The 13,592-nt window shown below is 36.8% G+C and overlaps 1 protein-coding gene across 6 annotated transcripts in view; it reads right to left on the bottom strand.

Moving 5' to 3' along the window:
• Nucleotides 1–9,416: 9,416 nt before the first annotated feature.
• The window catches only part of ADAM10 (ADAM metallopeptidase domain 10), a 164,176-nt gene continuing 160,000 nt past the window's right edge, over nucleotides 9,417–13,592 (bottom strand). For 5 of the 6 annotated variants that reach the window (XM_006765226.2, XM_015564962.1, XM_015564965.1 and 2 more), the window contains one exon: nucleotides 9,417–11,668. In XM_006765226.2, the coding sequence (XP_006765289.1) occupies nucleotides 11,574–11,668 (95 nt within the window). In that variant the 3' untranslated portion in view covers nucleotides 9,417–11,573. The remainder of the gene's footprint in view (nucleotides 11,669–13,592) is intronic. The other variant, XR_001514089.1, reaches the window with a different exon arrangement.

The raw sequence follows: 13,592 nt of genomic DNA, 5'->3' as shown, positions 1-13,592 counted from the left end.
GCAGCCTTTCACGTGGAAATGAGAATGCTGGCATTTGAGTGCTCACTACTATATGCAAGGTTCCTTACAAACATTCTCATTTAGTCCTCATCACAGTCCCTGAGGTGGCAAATAGTATTATCTTTCTTTCACAGATGAGGTACCTAGAGCTTAACTAACTTTTACAAAGTCACACAGTTAATGAGCCATCATTTCCCTCATCTATAATAATAAAAGCATAATATGCTAATTAGACCGGACATCCTTCTGGACGACCTTCCAAATGAAGCCAGGGCTGCAAGGGAAGCTCAGGTCCCAGGTGCCAGAGGGAAGCTGGTGCCGGTGGCGGGGGCAGGCCTACTCTTGCATGAATTTCATGCATCAGGTCTCTAGTATATTCTATAAGCCCATAAATACAGCTAGCAAGGCAGTCGGCAGCAGAAAATGCCCTTGCCCTTTACATATTAATTGTCTTGGACCGCATGTGAGAGCTGTAATTAGGCCTCTACTTTAAGGCACTGTCATATTTCGGAGCCTGATAACTAGCTAACAAGTGCAAATCCTGCATGGCAGACCACTAGCTGAGCTCTCCCTAGAGCTGCTGGGATGTGTGGAGGCATTTGGCTTTGCCTTGGAGTTTCACCTCTTTTATTATATAAGAGGTTAAAGAATCCTCTTACAAAACAATCCTCAGATCTTATTATGGAACAGCTGAGCCCTATACATTAAACACTCTTGGCTTGCACATTTATTTTATATATTCCCTCAGGCCCTAGTCATTTTGGCTCAATGGATAGTATAGGCCTAAGGACTGAAGGGTCCCAGGTTTGATTCCGGTCAAGGACACGTACCTCAGTTGCAGGCTCCTCCCCGGCCTGGGCCCTGGTCAGGGCTTGTGCAGGAGACAGCCAGTCGATGTGTTTCTCTTACATAGATGCTTCTCTCTGTCTTTCCCTGTCTCTTCCACTTTCTCTAAAAAAGAAATAAAAATTAAAAAAATCAATGGAAAAATATCCTCAGGTGAGGATTTAAAAAAAAAAGAAAAGAAACTAACAAGAATCTGGGAAGTCAAACAAGTGTTTCATACTCCCGTCTACATTTGAAACTCTTTGCCATGGGGCTCTGCCGTGTGTGTTTACTTGATTTCTCTTCCCTTTATAAAAGCAACAGATGCTCACAGAACCTATCAGAGGAAAGGATCCCAAAGTTCTCCTCCCCAACTCTCCTCCAACTCCCAATGTAACCACTTAACTACATGGTGTGTTCCCATAGACTCTTTCATGGCAATGCACTTATCTTTATTTATTTTTAATATTTTATTATAGAAATATTCAAATAGACATAAAAGTAGAAATAGTATAATGAAGCCCAATCTTCCCATTAGTCCAGCGTCAACAATCAACATTTACAATGCACTTGACATCACGATGTACTTAGTGACTTTAAAAGTTATTTATTATAAAAAGAACCTGAGTTCATAAAAAATTCAAGCAGTATAGAAAGTTAAAAATACTCTTCCTTTCCCAAGACCCTTAATTCTTCCAATGCTCAGAAATAAGTGGTCAATGTATCAATCTAGACATTATTTGTATTTTCACAAACTTAAAATTTCGCACACAAGAAATCGGACCATACATGTTTATTACTACTTGCTCTTCCACTTTCTAAACCTTAGCCTTCCTTTAGAAGTGAGTAAGTGGAGGTGGTGGGCATTCTCCAACAGCTACCGTGTCCCACTGGAAAGCACACCTAACCCAGGACTGCGGGGGAGGTGATCACTGCTTTGCTTAAGTAAATCTCTCTTAAAGCCAGAGTTACAAGGTGGGTTGTGCACACACCCAGGTGTATGCGAAGTGACCCACTGGAGTATGGGGGGAAATATAACTTCCATTCATTTTTATACCATCCTTAAAATGTTTGCATATTTTAAAATATACTAGTAGTGCAATAATACATTTGTATACTTTATAAACATTTCCGTATAAGAGGTATGGACTCAACATTCTTCAGTCTGGAGTACAAGACCAACAAAGGGAGCCCCCTGGCCCAGGCGGCTGTGTGGAGCAGCACAGAATCAGTGCTGTCCGGGAGAGTGAAGGAGGTTCCTGGCCTGCCCTCTGAAGCTCTGCCACCCACGCTCCGTCAGTGCTCCAAGCCCAGTGAGAATCCCATAGGCACGGAGAACCTGTTCCTGGCCGGGGACCCTGCAGAAGCACCCGCCCTCTAAGCAGCAATTCCCAAAATGTTTTTGCAGACCCCAGGCTCTCTAGCGGAGGAAATAACACAAGTTCACTAGTTTGGGAGCATGGAAGGCCATTTTACAGATCATGGTCAGTATTACTAAACTAAGTACCTCATTTGAAAAACAAACACATCAATAAATGAAAAAAGCAAAAACCTGTTTGATTTTAACTCAGCATTTCTATTTGACTCTGGAATCCATACCTATTCCCAACTTTTTTTCCCCCTGAATATTTGTTTATAAACCTAAGGAACTAGAATTTTGTGGAAAAACTTTGTACAAAAATACTGATCAGGAGGTTCCCTGCAGGAAAATACCACCTACAAAATGGCTAACTTCCACTTTCCATTATGAAATCGTTGAATGCCATAGATAATTAGCTAAAGAAAACGCTTGTCCACACACACAAAGAACGAGGACCTCCAAATTTAACTTCCAAGTCGAGCTTTCTGAATCCACTTCCTCTGCCAAGTTATAATTTGTTACTTACACATTCCAAAGCTAAGCTGTGCTTTTCCCATTTGCGCAAAACATGGTGCGCACATTTCATGTTCTATAAATAAAAGTGCATGTTAGATTTTGAAAGAAAATTCCTCCCGGGGAGTGAGGGGTGGAGGCTGCTCTGCCAAGAGGATTTAGAACCAGAGATGTCGGAAGTGTGGGTGCTGATAACGTTATGACGAGACTAACTTTTGAGCTTATCTTGTGAAATTAGCTTCATTGCCTATTTACAAAACACACCGCCTTTATTAAAACACCAATGTTTATTGAACACTTACTATAACCAAGTCCAAGGAAACAGTAATGAAGTGCAGTCCTGTAGAACCAAGAGGGAGGGGCAGAGGGAAAAGCATTCCCACTGGCATGACACGTGGTCAGGGAACTGCCCTGAAATGTCACTATTTCTAAAAGCTTGGGACAGGAAGTTTGGACTGGACAAGATTTTTGTTAAAGCAAGTTCATTACAGCAAACTTTTACAAAAACTCTAAGCCTCAGCTCGAGCCTAGATCCTTGGGGAAGTCTTGGCTCACATATGCATGTCCTCTGAGCTCCTAGATACCCTGTGTTTGTATCTTTCACAGCACAAATCCTGCATTATAATTGTTGGGCTCTTTCTTTCCACCAAACTATGAGCTCCCCAAGGGCATGGATTACATTCATTCCCTGGGCGCTGTCAGTACAAGATGCAGTTGATGTGAACGAAAATTGAAGTGGCCACTGAGAACAGATGATTCTTTCAAGAGCGTGGTTTACACGAGGCAGGATTACATTGCAATGTGGAATGTGCTATGACAAAGATGTGCAGAATGCCAGAGAGCATATCAGAGGCACCCTTCACTCAGTTGGTAGGAGGTTTAATGTCCTCATTCTCAGTATATGGTTGTAATATCTGCCACAGTAGAAGCCAGCTCTTCAGTAAACATAGTACTAGGCAAAAATGAAAAATCTTTTTAGAAATACACAAAGGCTAGGCTTATATATAATAAGATCAGGATTTAAAACCCTATTTAACCTCTTTTTAAAAAATATATATTTTTATTGATTTTACAGAGAGAAAGGGAGAGGGATAGAGAAATAAACATCAATGAGGGAGAAACTTCAATCCGATGCCTCTTGCACGCCTTTTACTAAGGATCAAGCCCATAACCCAGGTATGTGCCCTGACCGGGAATCAAACCGTGACCTCCAGGTTCATGGGCCGATGCTCAACCACTGAGCCACGCTGGCTGGACTATTTAATATCTTTTAATTCTTCAGATTTGGGCTCAAGCGTTACTTCCATGGGGAAACATTCCTTGCCCTGCCCAACTAGGTCCCATCTCCTCCTTCAGTCCCATCCCAGCATGATGTGCATGGATCCCCAAAAGCTCCCATCATAGCATTTATCGTGGTCACAATTGCACATGTGTTCACAATTCTTTGATTAATGACCATAAGCTTCACAGGGCAGGGATATTGTTCAGTTCACTATTGTATTCCTATCATCTAGCAGAGGTGCTGGCACAGCCAAGTGCTTAAGAAATATCTGTCCAGCCCTAACCGCTTTGGCTCAGTGGATAGAGCATTGATCTGCAGACTGAAGGGTCCCAGGTTCTATTCCGGTCAAGGGCATGTACCTTGGTTGCGGGCACATCCCCAGTGGAGGGTGTGCAGGAGGCAGCTGATCGATGTTTCTCTCTCATCGATGTTTCTAACTATCCCTCTCCCTTCCTCTCTGTAAAAGATCAATAAAATATATTTTAAAAAAAGAGAAATATCTGTCCAATGAATAACTGAGGTAACCAGTCCATGCAAATCAGCACATGCATGCCATAGGAGCCAAAAAATTCCATACAGCCTATAGGATTTCAAGGGAGAAGGGGATAAAATGGTTACTAGGACAATTCACTTAATCACAAAACTAAATAATGATAAATTAATCACAACATATTGACACCTTAATTTATAAAAACTGATTTGTGTTTAGAAATATAAAGGCTAATAATATATATACTTAGAATGAAAAATGATGGCTTAATTTTTTCATATTACCAAATAGCCTTCACTTTTCCAAAATGTTTTCTAAAACTTATGCAATGAAAGCACTTTTTATATAAGACAACCTACGCTATAGCAAATTATTCTAATTCCTCTATCCTGAGATCACATAAGGTGTCTTTTTAAAGAGAGATTTCCACCTCCAGGGATCATGATCATTTCAGCAAGAGCATAATCTGGTTTACTGTACTGAGCTACTTAACATTTATTCTAATAAGGGACACCCAGGTTACATGTGAATAACCTGATCACACTCCCTGACATGTTTTAACAGAAAATAAACATTTTCTTTAAATAGCTAGCAATCCCCCCAATAACCAGTGAGCAAGGAGAGAGCTAATGGCCTGCCTGCGAAAACTGCTGAGCGACTGATAGTTTCAAGCATTCACCCTAGCAGTTAAAATCAATTAATCATTCCTTATAACTGGAACAGAATATAATTAATTAACTTGGCTAGTTCAAGTTTAATTCCACTAAAAAATCATTATAAAAATCATTATGAATATAGGCCATTATCATGAATTATTGCTAGAATAAAAACAGTAATGAATGAATTTCTAAATGAATCTTATTCACATTTTTAAAAAACCTTTCCAATATAAACACTGGGAGAGAAAATAGTATAATGAATCCCCAAGTACCCATCACCCAACTTTAACAATTATCAACTCATGTCAATCTTGTTTCAATTATATTCCAACACACTCCCCAACTCCAACTCCTTCATTATTTCTAAGTAAACCCTAAATAACATATCATTTTAAGCATTTGCATCTCTAAAAAGGGCTTTTAAAAATGTAACCATCACCACACCTAAAAATAACTGTAAAAATCCTTACAATCATCAAACATTGTTAGTTTTCCTATTTCCCCAATGGTCTTTTTTTTTATTGTTTGTTCAAATCAGGATCCAAGTAAGTCTATAAATTATATTGGTAGATATATCTCTCAAGTCTCTTTTAATGTATCTTTTTTCCTTTGTAATCCCATTGTTGAAGAAACAGGGTCACTCGTCCTGCAGTTTTCCAGTCTGGACTTTTCCTATTAAATCCCTGTGAATTGCATCATTTAACATGTTCCTTTGTTTCCTATATTTCTATCCTATATTTCTAGTAAAGAGGTGATTAGATTCAGAGGCTTGGTCAGAATCAGATTTGACTTTTGGCAGGACTGCTTCGTAAGTGGTGTATTTCCATTAGGAGGCACAAAATGTTAAGACTCCTATCTCTTTGAAGTTATTAGAAGTCACTGGTGACCATTGTCTGAATCCAATCATTGTTGGAGGAGAAAATGGTGATAATCTATCACTCTTCAACTTATCAGCTAGGATATTTAAGAGCATACTCCAAAGGTAACTATGATTTTGTGAACTATCATTAGTAACTCATGGAGTAAAGTAGGAGCTTCAATCTCTTGCAGATATTATCCTTACTGATGCTAAAATTATCTCAGCTTTGGCTAGTGGGAACATCAAGGTGGCTCCTGAATCTCTTTTATTTGAATCTAATGGCTTCCTTGCTTTCTGATGATAGTGTTTTCTAGGCTCTTCTTGGGTATTCCTTTCCCTAGATCTGGAATTAGCCTTCATCCAAAGATGTCCAAAGCTAATAAAGTCAATTAAGGAGGAGTCTTCTACTTTTGTTTCTAATAAATTCATGTGGTGTGTACCCGTGAATTTTTAAGCATGGAGCCCTCACATTTTAAAGAAAAATGTTACCTATATGACAATATGCTAATGGTGGAAGTATTCTTACATAGTAATGGAAGGAGCATAACTTGGTACATTCAGCTGGAAGACAATGTCATAATTTTTATCAATGACCGTTAAAAACCTTTAACCCAACAATTGCTGAAACCGGTTTGGCTCAGTGGATGAAGCGTCGGCCTGCAGACTGAAAGGTCCCAGGTTGGATTCCGGTCAAGGGCATGTACCTGGGTTGTGGGCACATCCCCAGTAGGAGGTGTGCAGGAGACAGCTGATCGATGTTTCTCATCGATGTTTCTGACTATCTCTCTCCCTTCCTCTCTGTAAAAAATCAATAAAATATATTAAAAAAAAACACCTTTAACCCAACAATTACATTTTTAGAAATTAATTATTAGGCTTAGGATTTCCCCTCTAGGATTGTTTAAAATAATGAACAATCTAAAAGCCCAAATGTCCAAACAACAAGAAATTGGTTAATTTTTAAATGTACAATGCATTCACAGAATGAAGTATTTAGTCATTAAAATGTAGATACCAATGTATTGTTAAACAAGAAAGGTGGATCACAAAAGTATGCATATTATGCCTTTAGCCACATGCATAGAAAAGTATATTGAAGGCTATATTCCAAAATCTTAGTGCAATGGCTGTTCTCATGTTGCCACTGCTGGTTTAGAATTTGGCATCCCTGGGTCTGTCTGCCAAGTCAAATACTACTCTTCTAACTGCTTTCCAGTTCCATTTTGTTCTTTTCTCCAATACTCCTTGTCCTTGTTGGATTATGCTTTTTTCTTTCTCCAATTGCTATGATTATAGTGGAAATTTTAAGAAAGAGCAGAGGTTAATAAACATTTTGCTGAACCCTCCATTTTTACCTATCATCTTATTGCTTTTTTATAAGAGAAAACACTCTAAAGAGCTTATCAGCTATAAAACATACAAATTTCTACTGAAAATAGTGCATACATGTATATATCTAAGACACACAATATAACAGTACAGAACACACTTGTATGCTAATAATACAAAGTGCTGGATACAGAAACAATAATGCAAAACTAAACTGGTAATAAATGGAAAAAGAGATTCAAATGGAAGTTGTTTTTAATCAAGAACATAAAACCAGAAATGCTGAAACTGAGCTGAGCCCTGTGATCATCTGTTTAGTTACTTAGAAATCAAACATGGTTTTATGGAAACCATAATTTCTTACAACTTTAATGACTTCTCTACAGATGAACTGTCTCTGGTAGCTGTTTAAAACTATACCCAACTTGCTTTCTAGTTTTGGGAGACCTGATCCTGTAAATCTGGATCATGAACATTCCCTCTTATACCACTGAAAATGGCTGTCCAGTTTTATAATGCTCTTAGTACAGTGACTCTCTTAGACTTTCAATTAAAGGGATTAACCAAAAAAACACACACATAAATATATAACACAGGCACACAGACAACAGTGTGGTGAGATAGCCAGAGGGAAAGGAAGGAGGGGGGGTTGATGAGGGAGACAAGTGGGGGTGGGGAATGGGGACTGAAAGAGACTTTGCCTGGGATAGTGGGCACACAATGCAGTGTGCAGGTGATGTTTTATTGAGTACACACGTAAAACCTGTATGATTTTGCAAACCAAAGTCACCCCAATAAATACAGTTTTTAAAGAAGAAATAACAAGAAATTAAAAGCCTTCTCAAGAACAAGCACCCACAATTGCACAGCTGCCAAGGACACTAATCCCATCCTTAAAGAAATAATAATCATTAGGTCTTAAAATGTACAGACCATAGAAACAGATGTAAGGATTTAAGAGGAGTAGTTTGCTCAACTTGGAGAAATCTTCAGTTTTCACTAATCTGTGAATATGACAAAAATAAAGTTCCCAACCACAAAGTGCTGAAGACACCCCAGAAAACAAAACTGATCAGATAAAGTTTGTCTTTCCCTTAAAGAAGTCCTTTACCAAACTATATGATATTGCCTGATATTACAAGGATCACTAAGTCCAGAAACTGTAATAACTGACTTTACTGCTGACTTTACTTGTAAGTTGTTGCCTGAATTTAGAAAACTGGAAAAAATTCTAAATAAAATCTAAGCATTCAATTTTAAGTAAAAACAAATTTGCAATCATCTGAATTAATCAATATTGACAGTTTCATGAACAAACAAAACTAAACATAATATACATTTTAATGTTTCTAAATTAAAGTAACTAAAAAGTAGGGCATGTTTATTCATTTAACAAATACTACTTACTTATAACTGGCCTCAATTTTAAAAAAAAAAAGGATTGTGGACTTATAATTCTTTTTCTAGATAAGACTGAAATGTCAAGTCTCTCCTTATTTGCTATGAATTTGACAAAGCAGAAAAATGAGATTCAAAAATTTTAAATATATCTACTAAACTAGGTTTTTTTTAAAAATTAGGTACTTAGCAAACTTTGCAAAATATACATTGGTATAGTAGGTTCTCAAATAACATCGTTTCTTCAACATTTCACTATAACTTTGATGAGATGTTGTAGGAACTTAAGTCTAGTTTATGTCAATTAACCTCTGATAAAACTGGTTTCATTATACATCATTTTGCTTTAAGTTGCAGAATCTATGGACCAAGTTAAGTGAAGACTTAATGTCAATAAGACCAGTTTCCAAAATGCCAGCTCTTCCATCAAGAACACTTTTAAACACAAATGAGTAGTGACTAGCAATAATGTGAAGCAATTGAGATTATTTCAGTGTTTTAAAAATGTTCAATGTATAAATACAAAGATACCTAATCAAAATTTTTTACATGGACTCCTAACTAGAAGTAAAGATATCTATACTTGTGTGGAAAGAGACAACCCTCTTTCTACTTAACCATCTCTTTCATTTAGGAAGAAGTTGCCTAGTAGGAAGCTTCTTTTGATAGTTCTCAGAGTTCAAGAGAATGGAACCTTCAAGTTGATTTCATCAAGTCTATTTATTAATGCATTTCAAGTTTCAAAAAACCTTACATCTTTTCACAATACTTTATTTTTTGCAATTTTTAGTAAAAATTTCCAAAGTGAACAAAAAGATACTGTATAAAACACAGTGGACATTAAACTGACAGTAGTATTAGATCTTATTTGTCTTGATCCTTTTGTTTTACCACATCTTGATCTGCCGTGGAGAGTTCAGTGCATGTATCTCTTTTCAGAAAACATTTAACTTAGACTCAAAATAAAACAGGGCAGTGTATACCTGCCAAAACCTCACCACAGGATAACATTACAAGCAAAAAATGTACATGTTCCAAAGTCTACCACACTCAAGAAGTTACTAAGAACCTTTGCAGAATAAAAGTCACCATTTTAGAAATGCAAACCCACTTCCAACCTTTGCACAGTCCAAAAACAAAGGCATTTAAATGATTTAAAAGCAATTACATACATATCTACCTACTTGTTTGTTTAGAATTATTTATAGTCTATCTGGGGTTTCATGTACAAAATTTGTCTCTAAATCATGTACAAAAGGCTGTATTTTGAAAAAAGTCACCACGTACTGTACAAGTTTACAAGGAAGAGATCCCATTATTTTCTCTAGCATTTTTGGCCTTGCTGGCTTGCGTCACATTATGAGAATGATTGTGTAAACCTTATACTCTTAAGAAAAAAAGGAAAAAAAGAAGCCAAAACACAAATTTTTTCAACTTTCCCTAAATTTGCCTCCTACATGAAGCCAGGAAAATCATAGCTATTTATGTCTAATTTAAGTGATGTAGTTGGAAAACAGAAGCAATAAATATGTCACAAGCTTAAAATATTCTTGTAATGCCCCCTTCCATATCTGCATAGCAATAAGCCTGTTAATACATTAAATGCTTTTGCTTTCTTTCTTTAAAAAGCCAATTATTTACATCTGTTTAAAAAATAATTTTTGAATGGGACATTGTGCTGTTTCACCTCCACTGCTGTTAAAGTATTTTAGGGGGGGAAAAAATGTCAGAAGGCCTATCTACAATTTACTAGTTGAGCAAATCACTCTTCTTTAGTGGTTACCAATGGTCAGTGATGATATACAGAAAAAATTGTTCAAATATTTTGATAAAAGAAAGACACAGCTTTTCTTTTCCAGATCAGACAAAAATCAAAAGCATAATTAGCATACTTTAGATATATGGAAACACAAATAAGAGGTTATAAAAAGAATCATTTCATTGACATAATTTCTACTGAATCATGAATAAAATGTCACCTATTAATTCAAAAATGGAATTGAATTAGAAAGTTTAAAATAAGCAGAAATCAGACACTTACATAAAGAACTAACTCTGAAGTAGTATGCTGCATATGTCCAGTTTGCACAACACAACTGTGTTCTTCAGCATAGTCACTCATGTGCTCTTAGCAGCCATTGGATAAAGACAAAATGAATATCAGAACCAACTCCATCATAAGAAAAGGGTAAATTGATTCTCATTTCAAAACTACCTGTGTAAAGCATTACAGAATCCTGGACCACTGAATACCACCATTCTGTTATCCTGAGTATGTCAATTAAACAGTAATTTTTCATTAAGAGCAGAAAAATTTTATAATACAAAGAAACATCCATATTGCAATTTCTGTTTACAATTGCACACAGAAGTACAGTGTACGTAAGAAATACATGTCTGATATAACAAGGTATGTACATTGGCAAGTGATGTCTCCAATGTTGAGGTGGTCGAGCCTCCTAGCCTTGACTGGCAGTTGAAAAATATATATATATATATATATTTCAATTTGTGATAAAAGTTTATAGAGAGCCAAGTTTGCCTGCATGTGAAGAAAATGCAGCAACGAAGAACAGGGAACACAGGGCACACAATAATATTCTAAGATTTTGTGCCATTAGGTTAAAAATATCTGTCCATAAGAAAACTGGGTTCCTTTTCCACCCCCCACCCCCAAATTGGAATTTTCAGGCTTTAAATTTTAAGTAATTCCACCTGGTCTGAGGACATGATCTCTTGCCATTTTTTTCTTCAACTGTTATTTGTGAGGGTTTAGTTTGGGGATGACTTAATAGGTGTCTCTTTGGAGTGAAGTTTCCCATTGTAGGCACTAGGAAGAACCAAGGCAAAAGCTGCAGTTAACGTCTCATGTGTCCCATTTGATAACTCTCCCGGGGCCTCTGACGCGGGGGTTGTTGAATGGGCTGTGGAGGTCTCCTCCTCTTTAAAGTGCCTGCAAGTCACAAACAAAAGTAAGATAGATTTACTGTGAGCTTTATACTCTTTAAAAAGAAAGCTGCCATATCAATAAGGAAGGCTCTAGACTGGTACTATCCAATAGAAATATAAGCCATATATGTAATTTTTAAATTTCAGTAGCTATAATAAAAAGTAAAAAATAAATACATTGAGCATTTTTTATTCCACTGAATCCAATATAGCCAAAATATTTTCATTTCAAGACATGATCAAGCCCTGGCTAGTTTGGCTCAGTGGATAGAACGTCAGCCTGCGGACTCAAGGGTCCCAGGTTAGGTTCCGGTCAAGGGCATGTATGTACCTTGGTTGCGGGTACATCTCCAGTGGGGAGTGTGCAGGAGGCAGCTGATCGATGTTTCTCTCTCATCAATGTTTCTAACTCTCTCTCCCTCTCCCTTCCTCTCTGTAAAAAATCAATAAAATATATATTTTTTAAAAAGACCTGATCGATAAAATGAAATATTTCATTTTTTGTATATTAAGCCTTCAAAGTCTGAAATGTCTTCTATATTTACAACACATCTCAATTGAGACTAGCCACTCTCAAGTGCTCAACAACCACAACTTTATAATAGACTAATGTGATTTCTGAGGACATGATTCATGACAAAGAAATTACTGAGTGTCTTTGAGCAAATGACTTAACCTCTCTGCAACTCTAATGCCTTGTCTGTAAAAACGGGGAAAATATCAAACTCATATAGTCTATATGTGAGGATGATATGATAGTGAATATAAAAATGCTTAACACTTTTTGTGAGGGTTCAGTAAATGGTGGAAAGGGTTTTTTGGTTTTTTTAAGTTTTAAAGATAGAATTTGCTCAAAGTGAAATTAAGTACAAGAATTTTTCCAATAAATGATTATAATTGGAACTAAATTATAATTGGTAACTCATCTAAGAAGTGTTATGAGGCCCTTAGAAGTGCCTAAGAAACTGACAAAAATTCCAGCGGGCTAAAATTGTAAATTTATGAAAAACAATGCTATACAAATTAAATTTCCCCTGATTCCCACCAAGATACTATCCCAGCATGAATACTGAGTTCTCTTGCCCTAAGATAGGTAAATGCAGGAAAACAACTAAGGGAACATGGAGAACATTGTATGAAACCCCGTTTTAATCTGCTTTCTGTAGGGTAGTGAGTTGGCCTGAGGCAAGAGGCGTCAAGAGGAGTCTGTGGAAGGGAGAAGAGGCAACTGCTGTGCTTTAGCTCTGGTTTTCCTCTGGCATTGTCTTGGGACAATGTCTACCCAAAACCAACAGTGAATAGAGTGCTGGTCCAGGAGTCCGGAGGGCAGCATAAAAGTCACCAATACCTTGGGGAAGGTAAGGGAGAAATATATACGAACTACATAACCTGGAGCAGTTGCTCCCTACCCTTTTCTTCTGTAAATCCCTGGAACTCATCTAAATCCTTCCTGAGGGGAAGGGTGAGGACCAAACCTTAGGAATTATTTTCAGAGATGAAGAATGGTCATTAAGTGACTAAAAGCCTCCACCCTAAGACTCTTCCACTGACTGTATGTCCCTATAAGCATCATCCCTAGGGAAAATAAGCATATGTATCAGAAAATCGCTGATAAACATGAACATTAAAAACAGTAACAGAAGCTTAGCTATTAGAACATAAGGACCAATAATCTAAAACAAAAATTAAAAATTTTAGAATATGAAAAGAAAACAAAAATTAAGAAAATAAGTGAATAAGTACCAAGCAAAAACAAAACTTTCTAAGGTCTAAATGTTTTTAGACACTCTGGGTAGATTAACATTAAACTGTCCGCCATTAGCTAGATTGGACTGATTAAAATAAAATAAAATAAAACACTTAAAAATCAAGTAAATAATGCATCTAGTAATCCCATTCTCAAGGAGAAAGTGCTATAAAATCAGTTA

The sequence above is a fragment of the Myotis davidii genome, unplaced genomic scaffold (genome assembly GCF_000327345.1).
Source record: "Myotis davidii unplaced genomic scaffold, ASM32734v1 scaffold441, whole genome shotgun sequence".
In the NCBI taxonomy this organism is placed as follows: domain Eukaryota; kingdom Metazoa; phylum Chordata; class Mammalia; order Chiroptera; family Vespertilionidae; genus Myotis; species Myotis davidii.
Note: the sequence above shows the minus strand (reverse complement) of the source record. Positions and strands in the feature narration are given on the sequence as shown.